This window comes from Saccopteryx leptura, chromosome 4 (genome assembly GCF_036850995.1).
Source record: "Saccopteryx leptura isolate mSacLep1 chromosome 4, mSacLep1_pri_phased_curated, whole genome shotgun sequence".
Taxonomy (NCBI): Eukaryota; Metazoa; Chordata; class Mammalia; order Chiroptera; family Emballonuridae; genus Saccopteryx; species Saccopteryx leptura.
Window position 1 is genome coordinate 14,649,483 of NC_089506.1, and position 18,733 is coordinate 14,668,215.

Genomic DNA, 18,733 nt, shown 5'->3' on the forward strand with positions numbered 1-18,733 from the left:
ATCTATAGAGACCAGCCAAGCTTCCCCATGGGTTAAGAGGCCTTTTACAAATCCATGCGACGCCTCGCTGGTCTCCCATTTTCTTTGGCTTCCCAACCTCAGGGTCTTTGTATCAACGGTTCTTCTGCCCGGAACGCTCCCGTCCCAGGTGTCGCGTGGCATCTCCCGTATCAGCTCACGGACATTAACCAAGCGCCCGTTTGCCATTGAGGCTCTCTGCCTTCTCAAACTCTTCATTCCCACCCCAACACCTGTTCCTTCCCAAATGCCAATTCTCCTCTGTCGTGGTCATCACTCCACACACAGCTACGTGTTTCATCTGCGGGCCCTTCCTTCTACTACCTGCTCAGCCCCGTGAAACCCAAGGCGGGGACCTTCTGCCCGTACATGTAGAATATACATGGTAGGTGACCTCAAAATACTTTTTGAATAAATTAAGGAAATGGTCACAAATTTAAAAAAAAAATAAGTAAAAGAAAGATGAAAGCAACTCTTTAAGAGAAAAAGAATGTTGCAAAGGAAATGGAAATAAACATCATATACTACTTAGCTCCCCAGTGAAAATTTACACAATGAAAACACTATATATAGATTATCCAAAAGTCACGCTATCACTAATGGGGGGATAACCAGAGTAATGTAGGTTTTTCTAGTTCTAAGGTCTTCCTCTAACATCATGTTGAGTCATTAGGTAATTCCTAAAATTAGTGACTCAAGAAATAAACAATATATACACTTAAAAATCTATAATTCTTAACAAGCTATAGAGTGCATGAATTTGCTGTTTTTGTTAAATATATCTTACCTCTTTGAGTTTGCACTATATATGCATATATATATATATATATAATATGATAAAATAAAAAAAGGTATTTACTTAAAAGGAAGGAGTATCTTTCCAAAGTTCTGAGAATGTTTCATTCTTTATAATTTATATCACAGAGGTTGGCACATGGTGGATACTGAATAAATATTTTTCATATGAATGGATGGATTTGACTGTGTAAATGCCCAGGGAAAATAGCATCTTGATTTCACATTAAATCATATAAAAGTAGAATGAGTTCTTTGACAACAGAAAGATAAAATGCTTCATGAAGACTTTGTTTTTTATATAAATCATGGGTAAAAACCATAAAAGCATTCAAATTATGGCCAATATATTGTAATAAGATTAAAAAAAATGTGTGTATAACTTTCTTAAAGTTTTAGTTAGAAAATATATGAGTGTTTACCTTTCTACCTAGACTTCTAAACAGTATCAAGTAGCCATATACTGCCACCTAGTGGCTACATCTGTAAGTATCGCTGGTTTTGGCTACTGGAAAGACCTCACTTCTAAGCTACAAAAAACAATTTCCATCCATCCATCCATCCATCCATCCAACCAACCATCCTTCTTTCTCAATTCATTAACTAAATCATTAACAGGAATATAAATATAAAAGAAAAATAGGCAGTAAAGCTAAAGTATTTTATTAATAATTTATTGTCAGTAAGAAAGACTGCCTAATTGTAGTTTTCAGTAAAAACCTTTACAAGACCATTGCATCACAAATATACAGACACTATAAAAACTGTGTCATGATGGTTTTGGTTCTGAATAGTTATGCAGAAGGTCCCCATTACACTTTCCAATAATGAAAAATGTTTTATAATTCTAAAATACAGCAACCCATTTAAGACGTCATGGATCAGATCTTTTCTCATCCTATGTACAGCTAGAAATGAATGACTACATTGAAATGTACTAATGAAATGGCAAACTTCGGTGAAAAAAGACATATAGTGAAACCCTGGTTATATTAAAAGATCAGGGTGCTAGGTAATGATACTTAACACCACCCAAATTCGGTTCCAAAAACAAAAAATCCACAACATATCTTGAAAATTGAGTTAACACTATGAAAAATCAAATCTGTACATAAAATTTACAAAAAAAAAAAGGTGGGTGGGAGGGAGGAACAGGAAATTTAAAATAATCAAATCTATATAAATACATGAATCATGCTAACAAGATGATAGGACCGATTTCTGTTTCAGTATCTTAACACAGACAAACGTAAATACAAAAGAAAAGGAAAAAAAAAAAGGTTCCGAAATGGCACCGCCGACGACGTCACCTCCTCCCATTACAGTAGGTCAGGACAGGAACTGGCTCGCAGGTCCGCAGGCCGGGCGCCCCCTCGGGGCAGCGCGTCCTGTCCTCTCCAGGTCACTGGAGTCCAGGCACTTGGGGGCAGTCGGGGCGTCAGACTTGCGTGTGCTGCTGGGCGTCCAGCGGGGGGATCGTCACCTCATCGAAGTGGCCGTCGTCCCCACTCTCATAGTCACTCATCATGACCTCGGACTCCACTTCGCAGCACGCGGACACGTCGGAGCAGGAGGCCGTGCAGGCGTACACGGTCAGGGGCAGGCTCTCGCCGGCGGGGGCGTCACAGTTTCGGGGGTACCCTGGCGGGTACGGGGCGTAGGGTTCTCTGCCCGCGATGCTCTCCCCGGTGCCTGCCTTCTGAGGCTCGGACATGTCGACGGGGTAGAAATTGGGCAGATACTGGTTCAAGTGGAACCGCTGCCGGCTTCTGGAGGACGAGCCCAAGCTGCCCGAGGCGGGCATGTCTCTGGGGGGGTGGATGGACTCGAAGTGGTCGCCGAAGTCCGGCGGCAGCGGCGGCAGCTCGTCCGGCGCCGGGAAGTCTTCGGGCGGGGGCGGGAAGTCGCTCTCGATGTCGTAACCTCCAGGGTAATAGTCTGTGTCGATGGAATTGGGATCAGCGGAGTAGAGGGGCGTCTGCTCATCGATAACCTCGTAATTGGGGAACTCCTGTATGTCTGGCAGAGGGACGCTGGGCATCCAGTCCGAGGTGTCCCAGTGATAGCCTGCGGAGAAGAGGAAACAACAGGGCTCAGGGCGCTGCTCCCAGCACATCCGGCACCAAGGCAAGGCCTCGCGCAGCCCCGGGCTCCTATGTGCAAACCCCGGCTCCTATGTGCAAACCCCGGCTCCTCTGTGCAAACCCTGGGTCTCTGCCTGGAAGGCACCGCCCCACCCCGGATTTGGAGAACCTCTATAAACTAGGCTCACTTTCTAAAATCGGGACTTTAAAATAGCAACAGTAATCTTTAACATGCTGAACTTCTAAAAATAAACTTCGTATAATAATAAACATCATAAACAATATTTAAAAAATCCTACTTTTCATGGGCCCTAAAAAAAAAAAAGGACTACATTAATATACGTGCATATCAAAGCATGCTTCCAAATCAAGCAAAATGCAACCAAATGCTGAAACATACCATGTTTTTGACAGACCATATCAATCAATTTTTGTTATTTTAAAAAGTCTACAGACCATTTTAGATCATGTGAAACTTTTTTTTTAAAAAACCTTCCCAGTGTGGGAAGTGTTTTTTCTTCTCCCCCTTAGGATTTTTTTTAACTGAATTGATTCGGATTTTTGAAATCCTTTGACAGGGAAAGGTGAGGCCATCGCATTCAGAGTGCAGGGCACAAACACGGGGCGACTTGGCGGCTGCGACATCCCCCAAGCGCACGAGTGAGCATCCAAGCAACGAGGCAGCGCTGGGCTCAGATGGTTACCAGCAGTTTTTAGTGAGTATCAGTGAACAACTGGCATGCATAAGTCACCTCTCGATTTGCTGAGGTCAGGAGCAGTCAAAGACTCTTTTGGTGGCAGAGTAGAGAGAAAAGAAAACATTTGTAATTAAAACAGAAGACGGCTGGAAAGGCAGTCAAAATAAGTTCATAACACAACGTCCACTGTTTACAAAGGCCCGGACAGCCCAGACCACGCCCGTTAAGCCACTAGCTATGAGAATTCCGATGGCTGAGAGGGGTACACAGCACAAATATAACGGGACATGAGAATGGAGAAAAGAGATGACCAATGACGAACTAGCGACTTGGCCAGACAACTCAATCATTATTTTACTTTCTTTTCCTTGTTTCTGGCAATCTAAACCTGAAAACGCAGAATTTTGTTAGGAATTAAAATAACATATATCGACTCCAACAAAACATACACTGACTGAAAAACTTAAGTTACACCTTCATGCTACTGAGAAAATACTATGACTATGAAGTTGTTTTTGTCTAATAGCAGGGAGTATTGGGTTACTCAGGTGATAATCCAGATATACCCTAAAGGTACATAATACATATTTCATAAAAGCATTATGGCTTTTAGGAGCGTATTAAACTCAGAGACATTCAGGAATGAATTTAGATACTTCTCAGCAACTATAAAAGCAAAGCTCTCCGAACCGCCCCACCTGGAGTGAAAACATGGGTCACCCTTCCCTGGAGGTACCATTAGCCACACTCACCGCTCACTCTGTCCACACTCTCACTTTAGACACAGAACCCCAGCAGGAGAGAAAGCAGGCGAAACTCACAGCCGCAGGGCAGGCTGCTGACCTTGGCTAACCTGCAGGCTGTTGCTTTTGAAACGAGGGTGGAAATCCCTTACAGTTATGAGGATTAAGTAAGATAATGCAAGTCAAGCTCTGTTAGCTCTCACCGGATTCTTATTATTGTGAAAGTGGTAATCATGAGAGAAGTATGGTTACCTTAGTGATTTTCTAAATGCTTTCTATGCCTCCTCCAATGTTCTTGAAAACCCACATAATAAAATAATTTGGAACAAATAAGATTTGATTGGTGGTTCTCTTCTAGGGGCTTAAATAAAAAACTAAAAAGACAATGGTGGTTTTAGAAACTGAATAAGCCCCTGCTTAGCTAACATGCATCTATACAGTTTTTAAAAAGTTTACTAAAAATGCACTAATTCCTTTTAAAAAAGATTGACAACCTTTGATAATAAATAAATAAGCACTCAACAATAAAATTTAAGCTAGCTTTCAATTTTAAATTCAATTAATATTTCTAAATGTGCCAAAAATATATTCAATAAAGGAGGTGGCAGTGAAAGACTTGTTTCAATTCTACTTCTTTAAACGCCATCAAGAGTAATAGTATTAGAATCTCATGACGGTATAACTGAAATTCGCGGGGGCCAAGAACAGATTACTTTCCAGATCACCAAACAAAAACCACGGCACTCCTCAGGGAAATCGGCGTAAGCCTCCTCAGTAACTGTGATCAGCAACACTGAGATCACTCTCTCCAATTTGGCATAAAACCATTCTTCCTTTCACCTCAATCCTGACAACATACATGTCCTGGCAAAAACGGGTCCTCTAAGCTTTATGTCCTCTTGGTGCTCTATGCCCCTGGTTCTCTTAAGTACGACTGCTAGGCCAGTAACATCAAAATTAACTGGGGATGTGTTAGACATGCAGATTCTCAGGCCAACCCAGACAGACTCCATCAGACACTCTGGTGCAGGACCCAGCCAGCTGGCTGCCTTTTAACAGGCCCTCCAGGAGATCTCATCCCCGGTTTAAAAAACTACAGCTTGGGCAACCTGCGTGCGATGACTCCAACTGCAATACACTACGACAGGGCTCATTTAACTTAAAATAATCTTAAGGGGGCGGTGGCCAATGCTCTTTCTTATCATTTTGGACAGAGAGATGAAGATCCGCCTTCTGCCAGGTTCAGCCACGTTCCTTGATCACACATGGGGAAAATCCCGAAGGGAAGCCGCGGTGACAGGAATTTAGAGAAGCTGTAGGTCATTGGGCCCTATTTCTAATTCAGATGAACAGGAATTTTTTATCTTAAAATTTTGTTAGGGAGTCAGAATTACTTCTAAACTTCTTCATATTGTGCCGTATAAAGGCAAGCTGTCAGGATCCTCCGGGTGACTTCTGATGCTGTGGAAATTCACTACAGATGACAGGAAGCAACAAAAAGACATACAACGGAGAGAAAAATACTTTTGCAATGGATCTGGACTGTGAACATACACACCTGCACAAAATGAAAGGACTCAGCCCCCTCAAAAACACAATTATTTGTAAAGAGGCAAAAAAAGCACACTGCTCCGGTGACGGTCACCGTAACACACACACACAGAGCACACGCACGATGACTGTACCTTCATTAGTCACCGTGTCAGCCCCAGAACTGACAAGGTGTATTACAGTCACTATGGAAGCTTGTGAAAAGGCACAAAGGGAGGAAATTAGGAAAATCTTCAATCAGTTAGAATACAGTGCATTCAACAAGATTTCTTGACATTATTTCTACCTCTTCATTTAAAAATGGGAAGCGAATACTTAAACATAACTACGTAACATAATTATGCATGGCTCCTGCCCTCTTTCTGTTAGTTGTGTATCTCAGAGGGTTTTTTTAATCAAGCTATATACTTGTAATTACTAGTCACAAGAATAGAGTAACCATGTTATATTGTAATTCAGGAAAAAATATTTTAGCTATAAACTTTGTCACAGTAACAATTAAAGGATCAAGTCATGACAAAAATAATCTTTACTTTAACATCTCCTGGGTAAAAGGCTTCACATTCAAAGAGTAAAATACTTGCTAAGACACTTTTGTGGGTCCATTTAATGAACACATACATTGTTCCAAGAAAATAAATTTAAAGAGCTACATACTAAGATAAAATATGCAATATAAATACCAAAAAAGGGCGGGGGTTGTCTAGGTTCTGTGTAATCCAGCCCAAATTTCTTGTTTTTTGTAGACAGGTTAACAGCTGGTAAGCTAACATACCAGCAGAAAAATGCAGACTGTCTGCCCAGCCGCTTCCTGTGTAAAGTCCCTCGTCTTTTGTGTATCAGATTGTTTTGAAGAATTTGTGCCAAGATGAGTAAGTACCCGTGTGGTAGGCAGCAAGTTGGCTCTCGCAGATGTCCACACATCCTGATCCTGGGAACCTATGGCTACATCACCATCCCTGGCAAGAGACTTTTGCTGACTTGATTATGTTAAAGAGCTGGAGATTTTCCTGAATGGCCTGTGTGGACCCAATGTCATCTCAAAGGTCCTTAAAAAGGGAGATCCTTCCCAGCCGTGCGTGGAGGGAGAGGGGGGACGGCCAGTGAGATGCAGTGTTGTTGTCTCTGGCAGATGGATAAGCCATGAGCCAAGACTGCAGCAGTCTCTAGAAACCAGAGATGGTGAGGAATCCAATTCCCCTGGATTCCCAGGAAGGAAATGGCCTGACATCATCATATTAACTATTGAGACAAACATTAGATTTCCAAACCTCAGAACTCTAGGACAATTAATTCACCTTGTTTTAAGCCACCATGTCTGTGGTAATCTGCTACAATAGCCTTAGAAAACTAAAAATATAAATGAAGTACCTGTTCAAACTTTTAATACAGACTTACGTGTGTAACTGATAACGATAGAAATTACGATCAAGTTTAAAATAGAACCTTCTGGATATATCTCCCCCACCCCCCACCACATTGCATTATCCAGCAATTAAACTTTTATAACTAAGGTGACTGTAATTTATTAAAAGTATTTAGTTGTTGTTGTTTTTTTTAAATGGCGTTTCAAGGAAAAGAATTAGGAAATAAAGAAAATCCTGGCCTGACCAGGAGGTGGCGCAGTGGATAGGGCATCGGACTGGGATGCAGAGGACCCAGTTTCAAAACCCCAAGATCCCCAGCTTGAGGGCAGGCTCATCCAGTTTGAGCACAGGCTCACCAGCTTGAGTGCAGGGTTGCTAGTTTGAGTGTGAGATCATAGACATGACCCCATGGTTGCTGGCTTGAGCCCAAAGGTCACTGGCTTAAAGCCCAAGGTCGCTGGCTTGAGCAAGGGGTCACTCGCACTGCTGTAGCCCCCAGGGTCAAGGCACATATGAGAAAGCAATCAATGAACAACTAAGGTGCCGCAAAGAAGCACTGATGTTCCTCATCTCTCTCCTTTCCTGTCTGTCTGTCCCTATCTGTCCCTCTCTCTGACTCTTTCTCTCTGTTCCTGTCAAAATAAGTAAGTAAATAAATTCTGACATGTATTTCTAAAGAGCAGTTAGGGATTAAAATATAACCTATTACATAAAAACTGGCAATTATAACATTTTAAAATTAAACTTAATGAGAAAAATGATTCTATTCTGTTGTTGGTTCAGTAGCCAAGCGATGCTCACATGCTACACTGCTGACCAATAAACACAGGGACACTCTGACATCACAAATAACATCCTCGAAATCAGAAGTGAATGGAACATACTGATGGCCACCTTTAGTATGCAAAATTTAGTTTGCAAGCTATTACGGTCTCTATTACTCCAGATTTAGAAAAATACAATAATTAGTAGGTTATTTCTTTCCACTTATAAAATATATGAAACGTTTAAACATATATTTTTATGCAAAAAAAAAAATATTACAGTCAACCTTACCCATTCTGAGATTTGAAAACTTCCATTGCAAACTCACTTGACTGTGTTACTGAATACTGACAGTTTCTCTACTGGCACGTGTTACTGCGGTGAGGCTGGTTATCAATGCGTTTGCCCACGGGAGCTCAGACACACAGAACCGGCACTCTCGCTTCATTAGAAAGATAAGCACACTTACTAGCAGTCTCAAACTGTGCTCTCAGTCAGTACGCTCTGATCCAAATGGGAGCTGGGGCCGCAGGGAGTTGGAAAGAAACAAATAAAACCTTGTAATATCAAAAGCGCCGCTGGTGGTCACACTGCAGACCTCCTGTCTCCTCTGGGGTGCGTGAGAGGTAAGAGTGGATGTGTGGGTGAGTGTTGCAAGCTCAAGAAAGTTCTTATTGGGGTGTTTTTTTTTTGGTTTTTTTTTTAAAAACCCACAAAACTTTAAACATTTTCTCCTCTGAAAAAAGTCAATATAAGATCGGCCATCAAAATAAAAATGATCTTTCAATTAATTACATTTTCTTCCCTATTACTGCTAAGTTGCTACAGTTCCAATATTAATCCATCTGAACATTCTAAACATTTCCCCCAGCAGATGTTCATGCAAGTCTGTACAAGGTACTAACAGTGGCCCCGAGTGCCATGTGGAAGCCTCCCGAGCCTGAACAAGGGTACGGGGAGCGTCTACGACGGTATGTGCATATATCACATCACGGGGGCAGCAGTCCGGACAGTCAGCAAGCGGCCCCAAGTTCACAGCGCTGCCCACTCACCATTGTCATCACACGACTCGGACTGGAAGGAGCTGAGGGACTGCACTTCGGACAGGCTCTCCCGGGCGCTGTACGGGTGCGAGGGCTTCTCCTCCAAAGGTTTCTTGGAGAGACAGGGGTCGAGATCCACCACTTTTGCTAAAAGGAAGAGACAAGTTCTGTGAGGACACGGCCGGCCCGCGGGACCCGCGGCTAGATCTGACACAGGGCTAGCACTACCAGGACGGGTAGTCACATGACATTCATTTAATAAAGAACTGGAAGAAAGAAGGACATTTGAAAAACCAAAAAAAGCCCCCAGAAAACCCAAATATAAAACCTGTAACATTCTTACAGACTCACAGGATAGAAATTCTCAATAAACCTACCCGTGGGTATCATCAGACAATATGAGGAACTGAAATTTTGTTTTAAAAATGGCACGCAGAGATTTTTCCGAAAGCATCAGATATATGTTGGGCCACCAATATCAATACAGGGGTGGGCAAAACTAAGTTTACAGTTGAGAGGGACATTCTTTTGAGTTAGGACAGCGATCCTTGTAACCCCAACCTGCAGGTCATTTTCTGGAATTGGAAACCTCCTTTTGTCCACCCCTGTACTGTCGTTGCATCTGGCCACAGCTTTTTTGGGTTTTTTTTTTCTTTCTTTTAAAAAAAATCCTATCATACAAATGTCCTCCCAATTTTTTTTTAATGATAAAAAGATTCCCCAAAATTATAGTTGAGGGCCCATTTCAAGTACAGAAATGAAATGGTCTTTCCAGATTAACTGGAACAGGCTCAGATTCAATTCCTTAACTGAAATAATATCATAGCCACAATGCTCAGCCAGGGCTCAAGGCATCAGAAAAAGTTTTTTAAATCATCCCAAGGTCTTCGGGTAATACTGATCATGAACAAAGACTCCCCATCTGGACTCGAAATACCGGAGGCTCTGTCAAAACGAACCTGTCATCTCCCCGTTCATCTCAGTGACGTCTAACTGAGGTGAGAAAAGTGGTTCTTACTGTCATAGTCGAAGTCCCAGCTGGGCTTCTGGATCGAGTCGCTGTCGGAAGGCGAGTTGGAAGGCGGCGGGGGCGGCAGGTTTGGGGCGACGCTGCAGACGGCCACAGCTTTGCGGTGCCCGTGCACAGACTCGGGGTTGAAGGTGCTGAACTCGGGGTGCTCCGGGATGGCGGAGCCCTCGAAGGAGTTTCGGTCCAGGTTGTTCCTGGAGTCACTTGGAATGCTCGGAGTATAGGAAATGGGCCGGACAGGCACCTGGGGGGGTATGTCGGAGTAAATGTTTTTATTTAGTTTTGAATCGAAATAGGGTCTCTGGATGAACGCCGTGGTGGGTCCCAAGCGTTTGTCTTCAGGTTCCGCCTGGCGTTTCTTCTTCTTCCGACCGAGCATCTTGCGGCAGAGGACGAACACCACCACCAGTAAGAATATCCCGATGACGAAAACGATGATTCCTATCCCTTCGGCCAGCCCAATGTTCCACGGAGTCGACACGTACTGATTGGGGGCCGCCTCCTCACAGTGCTTCCCCCGGAACTCGTGGCTGCAGTTGCAGTGGTAGGAGCCGTGCGTGTTCTCGCAGGGGGCCCCGTTCCGGCAGGGGCTCCTGGCACACTCGTCCACGTCGCTCTGACACCTGCCGAGGAAGCCGAGAATGAGGAGAGACCTTCGCAAGGTGAGTCAGGCTAGTCAGGCCCGTAATTCTTAAGAGACGGAAGACTAGTCTAATCCCTTCTTGATAACATATTCTGAAACCCAATAAAATAGATAACAACCAAAAACACACTATCCTCAACGATAATAACTACAATAACAACAACAACAAACCCTTTTGTGGGGTAATTAATCATTTGTTTCCACACTCTGAGTGTACAGTTGGGAGATAAACGTGCTCATATATTTTTTTTTTATAATCTTTTTTTTTAATTTTTTTCTTTATTTTTTATTTATTCATTTTAGAGAGGAGAGGGAGAGACAGAGAGAGAGAGGAGAGACAGAGAGAAAGAAGGGGGGAGGAGCTGGAAGCATCAACTCCCATATGTGCCTTGACCAGGCAAGCCCAGGGTTTCGAACCGGCGACCTCAGCATTTCCAGGTCGACGCTTTATCCACTGCGCCACCACAGGTCAGGCTCAAGCTCATATTTAACTGACATTTTTCTAGGATTCAACAGATTGCTAAATCAAACTCATTGGTTAAACATCAGTTTGTTTCTAATTCTGACTCAGAAATTTGTAACGTGCACTTTAATCGATGACATTCTGTATACCCTTCTAATAGGCTAGGTTACATTCCTAGGAAAATCTTCCCACAGGGGATTACAACAGTTCCATAAAACGTGAAAGGCTAGAAAACTGTTTTCCATTTTAAAATGTTTCTACCTACTGCAATCCTCCCACAGCATTTCACAACAGTTCACATACAAGTCCCCTCCCCAATGCCTTTCCCAATGAGCATATTTTAGACCTGGGCAGCTCTTCTGGACACTTCTCAAACCCTTCCTCCTTTAATAAAATGTTTCCACTTACTAACCCCCTACTGACCTGGCACTGAAATTCTGATTACTGAGACATCTGTTTCCACTATATTAAATATTAATGGGTTAGAATTAGGAAAGTCAGTTTATGAACTTAGCCCACGTGACTGGTGGCAAAAATTCAAGACTACGACCACAGCTAGAGCAAAACCACCTGGGAACACCTGCAAGCAGGTCATCCTTCAAGGCTCCTAACAAGACTGATGGTCAAGGCTCATCCAAATGCCCAGCACTAGGCATTTATGAAGATCGTTCATTGAGTAATTTTTTAAACTGAACTGGTAAAAAGTCTAAGGTGAAATGGCCTCCGGAACAAAATCTCTCTCTTTCAAGGTATACACCAGGCACCTATGTGCCTCGTTTTTCTCCCCTGAAGAAATAACGAGCACCTCTTTGGATTATGGTAAGGATTACAAAAGATAATGAGAGAGCTGGAAAAAGTTTCCAGGTGCTATTTATAAGTGTTAGTTATAGCATATAATGAACAAATGTCACTGTCATCACTCTCAAAGGTAGCAGACCATAGGCCCCTGCTTTAAAAACCTTAGTAACCTCACTCACTCCATAAACATTTACTTCCTGCAATAAAAACCCCTGCTTTGTTTATACACAGTATGTTGAAAGAACAGAAGTTGGTGTTTTCAAGCATTATAATACCATCTTCATCTGGCTCAATTATTTTCATTTTAAAGTACAAAAAGATAAATTATCTAAGGAGCTGACACAAAGATTATCACATTCTGAAGCAATGTCGTCCAAATGAATAGAGTTTTGTTGCTTCTGTTAATCCATGGGGCATGACAGAGAGAGAGAGAGAGAAAGTCATGAAAGAAGCCAGTTACCTCTCTCCCCTAAAACCGGAATCACACTGACAGACGGCACCGTCCAGACTGTCGAAACACGTGCCGCCGTTTTTACAGGGCTCATCCTTGCAGTACGGACTGAGCTGGCACCTGAGGAATGAGGAACAGGCATGAACCAAGGTGTCTACTGCCCACGCAGCCAAACAGAAAGCCCTAACAAAGCAAGGTAGCTGTTTTTACACCTCATGACTGTAAAATCTTGAAAAAGACGGTTATTAATTATGAAAGTGAAGAAAACTACCCATACCTCTGACCGGTATATAGTCCTCTACACTGGCAAACGAAGTCTCCGTTGTCCACGATGCAGGTGCCCCCGTACAGGCAGGGGTTGGAGGAGCACGGACTGACGCTCACCTCGCAGTACGTCCCTATGTGCAGGGCATTGCATTTGCAGTAATAACCTGAATTAGCACAAGGGAACGAAAAAGTCCTATCACTCGGTGACTCCAAACAGATGTAAGCGGAAACCGCCTTTTACTTCGAAGGTTAGGTGACGATTTCGATCTCTCGGGCCTGTAAGAGCCAGTAACATCCCCATGCCCTCTGCCTAGATCAGCAAGGCACTGCTGCTTTAACCAAAACACAGAACTCAAGAGAGGATGCAGTAATTTGCTTTAGTTCATCATAATTTACGTAAGATGACCGGGCCAAACATACAGACCAGGGAAAAGTCTTTTATTTTGAGTGGCCGCTGAAGTCTGTACTGACAACACTTCGTACTTTAATATCTCAATTCATTTGCAGCTCACAAGCTTTGAAGGATTAAATAAGATAATAATAAATGGGAAGCACTTTGAAAATTATCAACTACCATTTTAAGAAGGGTGCTCTTCGAATCGGTATAAAGGAGCAAAAAAAAAAAGTCTGACTGTTCACTTTGTGAAGGCTGGTGGCTAGGCGTGGTGGACACTATACCCCATGACCAGTCTCGGGGAAGACACAGAGCTGCCCTTCTCCAGCGTGGCCTCTGAAGTGGGTCGTGGCTGTGGGGTTTTCTTTGGCCAAAGAAATGTGGCACTGGGCTCAGAGCTGTAGGAGCCACCGTGGGGTGTCTGTGTTCCCTTCCTCCTATTGCCACGGTGATCCCCCCCCAAAATGCCTGTTTTGGTCCAATCCCTGATGACAGACACAATGAGGGCAGCCTCTCTGGACATGTGATATAGGAGCACAATATTCACCTTTGCTCCGAGTATTACTGTGGAGACAACCTGGCTTACTCTTCCCCTATAGAATACGCAGACACGTTCCACAGAAAACAACAGAAAAACAAGTCTTTTGCAATCCCACTTAATGAAAGGGTAATTTTGATTATTGCTCTATCCATTCCACAAAGCTCTTTCTCAGGCACAACGATGTCATTTTCATAACCATGTTCTATCACCAGTAAGTGGGCAGACAGGTTCAGAGAGTCCTCCACGACGCTAGGGCTTCAACACAAGCTGGCAACACCTCAGGAGGGGTCTAAGGCCTTCTGGAAGATCAGGGCTCCCGTCGACAGCAAGCAAGACGAGCTGCCCCCCTGTGCTAGGCCATCGGGTAAAGGGGGACACTCAGGACGAACTAAGTGGGACCTGTTCTAAATCACCTGGGTCTGCCCGTGGTTCCCAGAGCCCAGAGGGCAGACTTCTGCTGGGCTGCTGGGTGGACTCGGAGCCCCGCCCGCCTGCCCTCCTGCTTACAACACACACCGCGCACTTCCAGCACCGACGCACCAGCTGACAGTATGATTTGAGTAAAAAGAGGAAAAGCAAACACACTTGGGGCACTTCCCCTCCAGGGCACACACACGTAACAGTCATGCAATGCTAGCGCTGGGAAGCCTACCTCCAGTCGGCGACGGACTGCAAACGCCCCCGTTCTGGCAGGGGCTACTGGAGCAGTCTTCCGGCCCTGTCAGCAGGCACCCCGGGGACACATCCACCCACTCTTCCACGTGGGCCGAGCTTCTCGGTTTGTTATTTAACGGGAGCTCCTGCCCATTCAAATAGATGGAGTCCATACAACCCCTGAAACCGTTCCCAACTTGGGGGCTCCTTCCGTGCCTCGTGCCTTGCTGCCGGATGTGGCCACCAAAAAACACGTGGTTGTCCAGGTTCAGGGTCTTCAGAGTCCCCGGGGCTGTGCCTGACGCGGTGTGAACTTGGTCGAGAACCAGTCTGGCGTAGTTGCCGCTCACTTCCAGAGACACTGCATGCCACAGCCCGTCATTGACTTGGATGCTCTGCACAGACACGATTCCAGGGCCGCTGCCACAGTCAAATTTGTACTGCAGTCTTCCGTTGTGAATCTACGGCAAGAACAGTTACGGTGCCCATTTACTCTCACGGAATCTTCGATTACAGCCTCCGATCAGAAAGCTGAAGGAGAGGTATGTTTTGGCAACTGCTGGCGGAAAAGTTAAGTACTACAGACCGCACGCGTTTGTTTGTTCATTGGTCCCTTGTGCAAATAATAATGGCTCTCTGGGGACATCAAGCTCAAGTGCCAACTGCACATCCAAAAAGCATCATGAAAGTGACTTAATAATTCACTACCAACTGAACAACAACCAGTATTAGCATCAAGTAACAGCAAAAGTCAAAAGTTAATCCTACTTAAAAAAATAAATCAAGAGGTAGGCAAGACAATTATCACCCTGAGCTTACTCAGGATCTCTGTACAAAATTAGTAAGATGTATTATCACTTAAAAGTTTGCATGTTAACCGTGACATGTGCCTACAAATGTCTGTGAAGAACAGAAGTAAATCTCTAAGTTACTACATAGCAAAAAGAGCTCCTCACTCCCCCCCCTCCCCAGGCTAATTACCTGTATAGGTAATCAATGAACTAGTTACATGAGGAATTCAACCATTTTACTTACTTAATTTTTTTTTTTCAAAAATGGATAATCTGAACATAAAGTAGAATTACTATTTTTAAAGTCTTCCAGAACGTGAGGTATAGAAACGTACCTCCAAGATGCTGTAGTCCGTTCCGCGGGCGTACATGACAACCGCGTGCGCAGAATAGGTTCTGAGCCTCATGGTCAGTTTCATCTCGAGCTTGTTTTCATTCTCCTTCAGGCGGTACTTCACAAAGCTGTTTCCAGTAAACGTGGCCGACGAGCTTCCTGTGAATCACGGGAAATACATCAGAACCAAGTTTAAGCATATTTTTAGAAGTGTGGTTTCATCCCTCCAGAGAGACTGACCCAAATTTTTTACGTAAGACTTGAACATTGTAAAATTCAATTCAAAGGGAAATGCCTCGTTGCTTAGTAAATAGCAGCGCATACTGGGTCTCCTTCTGGGAGAGAATGAAGACGACTGGATCACAAAGAAATGAATTCTAAAACAACAAAAAAAGCTAACTGCAGAAATGTTCAATGCAAAATTACTACAAGACAATTTAGGAAAGTATCAATATTTACAAATCCTCAAGGTGGTTTGGGAAACCTTCTGAAACAAGACAGGAAACAATCCTGACTCTAAAATGATAAAAAAAAAATGGTATCAGCCTCCAGAGTTGGAAATGGCTGAGTAAAATTATGCACAACTGACGAAACAGAAATTAAGTTTCAAAATAACAAAAGATACTATGAAACAAACCAAAAGATCAATAATACATAGACAGCAGAATACAGATAATCTTAACACTGTAGTACACAGAGCTCCACACATAAAAATAAGAGAGGTTAGATAGCCCAGTCAATAGACAGAGAATATGAACAGGCCAGTCACCGAAGAAAAAATGCTAATGGGCAACAAACAAAGAAGACAGCTTTCACAAACAGCCAGAGAAATGTAAAGAAAATAATTAGATAACCATTTCACGCCCGTTCGATTAGAGCACGTATTTTTCAATTGAAACCCTTCAATATTGACAAGAGAATGGGGAATGAGGCCCTCACACACAACTGGGAGAAGCAGGAATTGGTGTAACTTTTTGGGAAACTAACATAATGGAATATTAAAAATTTTTTTAATGTCATTACATCTTTGATGTCTTAAGTCCTAGTTTTAGAAGTGGAAGCACCAATGTGCAAGAAGAGGTATATAAGGAGCCCCTCTTTTAGCAGAAGGAGACATTTTAACAACGCGAATCTCTGTACGTTAAGAAAAATGTTAAATAAATGATGGGATAGCCATGCGAGAAAGCACTCTCCGGGTATTAAAAAGCATTCGGTTTACAGGTATGAACTTGGAAAGAGTACCATAACTTGCTACTGAGCAGGAAAAAAGCAAGCAGTAGCGGACACTGTGAGATACCACTTTTTAGCTTCTTTTTTAAAAAGAGAGGCTGTGAGAATACAGGACAATAATCTGTGCGCATGGGACTACATTCCCAAGAGCACTGAAGATAAAGAAGGAAACACATCGAACTGGTAGCTCGGGTGAGTTCTCACACAACAGAAAGGGAAAATCACGACGGACATGCTTTCTTCATCTCTACGTGTGACGTGCTACACTAAACACCATTTTACAAAACATTTCACCCCCACTAAAGAAGAAAGTGATTAGAAACGCTGAAAGTGACTGCTTAAGATGACAGGATGCCTCATCGGGCTCTCTCTCACCTGGGCACTGACCGAACTTGTCACCCGGGCAGACACAGGTGTACTTCTCCCCTCTGGGGTCAGTGACACACTCCGATCCCTCCGGGCACGGACTGTCTTCACACCCATGGTGGATAAGCGGGCATTTTCCCTCTTTAAACAACAAAAAAAAAGAAGATGGCAGAATGGAGAGCTAATTAATAGGGAATTCAAGAAAGGTGATCTCTAATGTGTAACCCTCAAAGACTGTACATGAAACTCGATGCTCATGCACTCCTGGGTTGCTGTTACCTTTGCAGAGACACACAGCCGTCCTCCGGTGACGCGGCGTCACAAAACTCAGCCTGGCCGTGCTGTGCGTCGACATGACGTTTTCATCCACAGACACCTTCTCGTCACAGAATTTCCGTGGGCAATCCAGCCCCGCGCAGAGCTTCTGGAAGACGTCCAATATCCGGACGCCAATGATGTCTTCGATGTCGGTGGCGGACGCGTTGATCTTGTGCAGCAGCTGCCTGGTGGAGACCTGGGCGCCGCCCGGTTTCTCGATAAAAAGCAGGACGTCCAGGTGGGGGTGCGGCTCGGAGGGCTGCAGGCTGACCATCTGGATGTCGCCCCTCCGCACGCCCAGCACGTTGCGCAGCGCCCGCTGGAAGTTGCGCCAGTAGTCCCCGACGAACTCCTCCGGCGTGAGGTTGGCGAAGCGGATGGCGACGGTGCGGTTCAGCATCTCCTGCGTCACCTGCCGGATGTGCACCGTGACGTCGGCCGCCGTGGTGAACTTCCCGTCCGTCACGCTGATGTTGAGCAGGTACTGCCCCAGGTCGAGCTTCTTGTGCGCTATCAGCTTACCCCCCGTGCTGGAGACGGAGAAGAGGCTGTCCATCTGGGGGGGCAGGCTGTAGGTTAAGGTGTCGTACACGTCTTGGTCTGTTGCGTGAATCTTCCCAATGACGCCGCCCGAGTATTCCTCTCCGAAGGCGGTGATGAAAATCTCTAGGGGCAAGATGGCGGGAGGATAGATGCTCTCTTCAATGACCCTGATGTCCACGTGGGTCAGAGATGACAACTGAGGCTTTCCGTTGTCGGCCACCTAGGAGAAAAAGAAAAGAAGAATCACTCCTGTTACTGTCACTGGTTACAGCTTCTTAATAAAAACGTACTTACAGTATTCAAGTTCTGAAAAAGGACCGATTATTAGGTACTTATTTCTCCACATTAGAAGCATATCAAGGGAAAGGATGTACACTCCTGGATATCCCTTTCACTAATCCTCACCGAAGTTTAGCACCATCCAGGTCTATGATTAAACAAACGAATCAACGAGCCCCCAAAAGTGCAGGGGAGTAAAAAATGAAGGCACGGCAAACAACAAAAAGGACGCTGATTCTATGCATCTTCTTCTCTCGTGAAATACAAACTGTTTATACAGAAGAAGATAACCACCCGAGCAACTCTTCTCCACGAAGCCACAGTCAAATCACACAGACAGACGGCAGTACCTTAACACGCAGCAGGTAACGGTCAATCAAATCACACAGACAGACGGCAGTACCTTAACACGCAGCAGGTAACGGTCAATCAAATCACACGGACAGACGGCAGTACCTTAACACGCAGCAGGTAACGGTCAATCAAATCACACGGACAGACGGCAGTACCTTAACACGTAGCAGGTAACGGTCAATCAAATCACACGGACAGACGGCAGTACCTTAA

The 18,733-nt window shown here is 44.2% G+C and overlaps 1 protein-coding gene across 6 annotated transcripts in view; it reads right to left on the minus strand.

Moving 5' to 3' along the window:
* Positions 1 to 1,461: 1,461 nt before the first annotated feature.
* FAT1 (FAT atypical cadherin 1) overlaps positions 1,462 to 18,733 on the minus strand; it is a 129,666-nt gene continuing 112,394 nt past the window's right edge. For 5 of the 6 annotated variants that reach the window (XM_066380211.1, XM_066380212.1, XM_066380210.1 and 2 more), the window contains exons 19-28: positions 17,306 to 18,107; positions 17,036 to 17,167; positions 15,432 to 15,589; positions 14,304 to 14,766; positions 12,727 to 12,880; positions 12,459 to 12,569; positions 10,083 to 10,717; positions 9,074 to 9,211; positions 3,650 to 3,685; positions 1,462 to 2,880 (exon numbers count right to left, since the gene is read on the minus strand). In XM_066380211.1, the coding sequence (XP_066236308.1) occupies positions 2,252 to 2,880; positions 3,650 to 3,685; positions 9,074 to 9,211; positions 10,083 to 10,717; positions 12,459 to 12,569; positions 12,727 to 12,880; positions 14,304 to 14,766; positions 15,432 to 15,589; positions 17,036 to 17,167; positions 17,306 to 18,107 (3,258 nt within the window). In that variant the 3' untranslated portion in view covers positions 1,462 to 2,251. The remainder of the gene's footprint in view (positions 2,881 to 3,649; positions 3,686 to 9,073; positions 9,212 to 10,082; positions 10,718 to 12,458; positions 12,570 to 12,726; positions 12,881 to 14,303; positions 14,767 to 15,431; positions 15,590 to 17,035; positions 17,168 to 17,305; positions 18,108 to 18,733) is intronic. The other variant, XM_066380209.1, reaches the window with a different exon arrangement.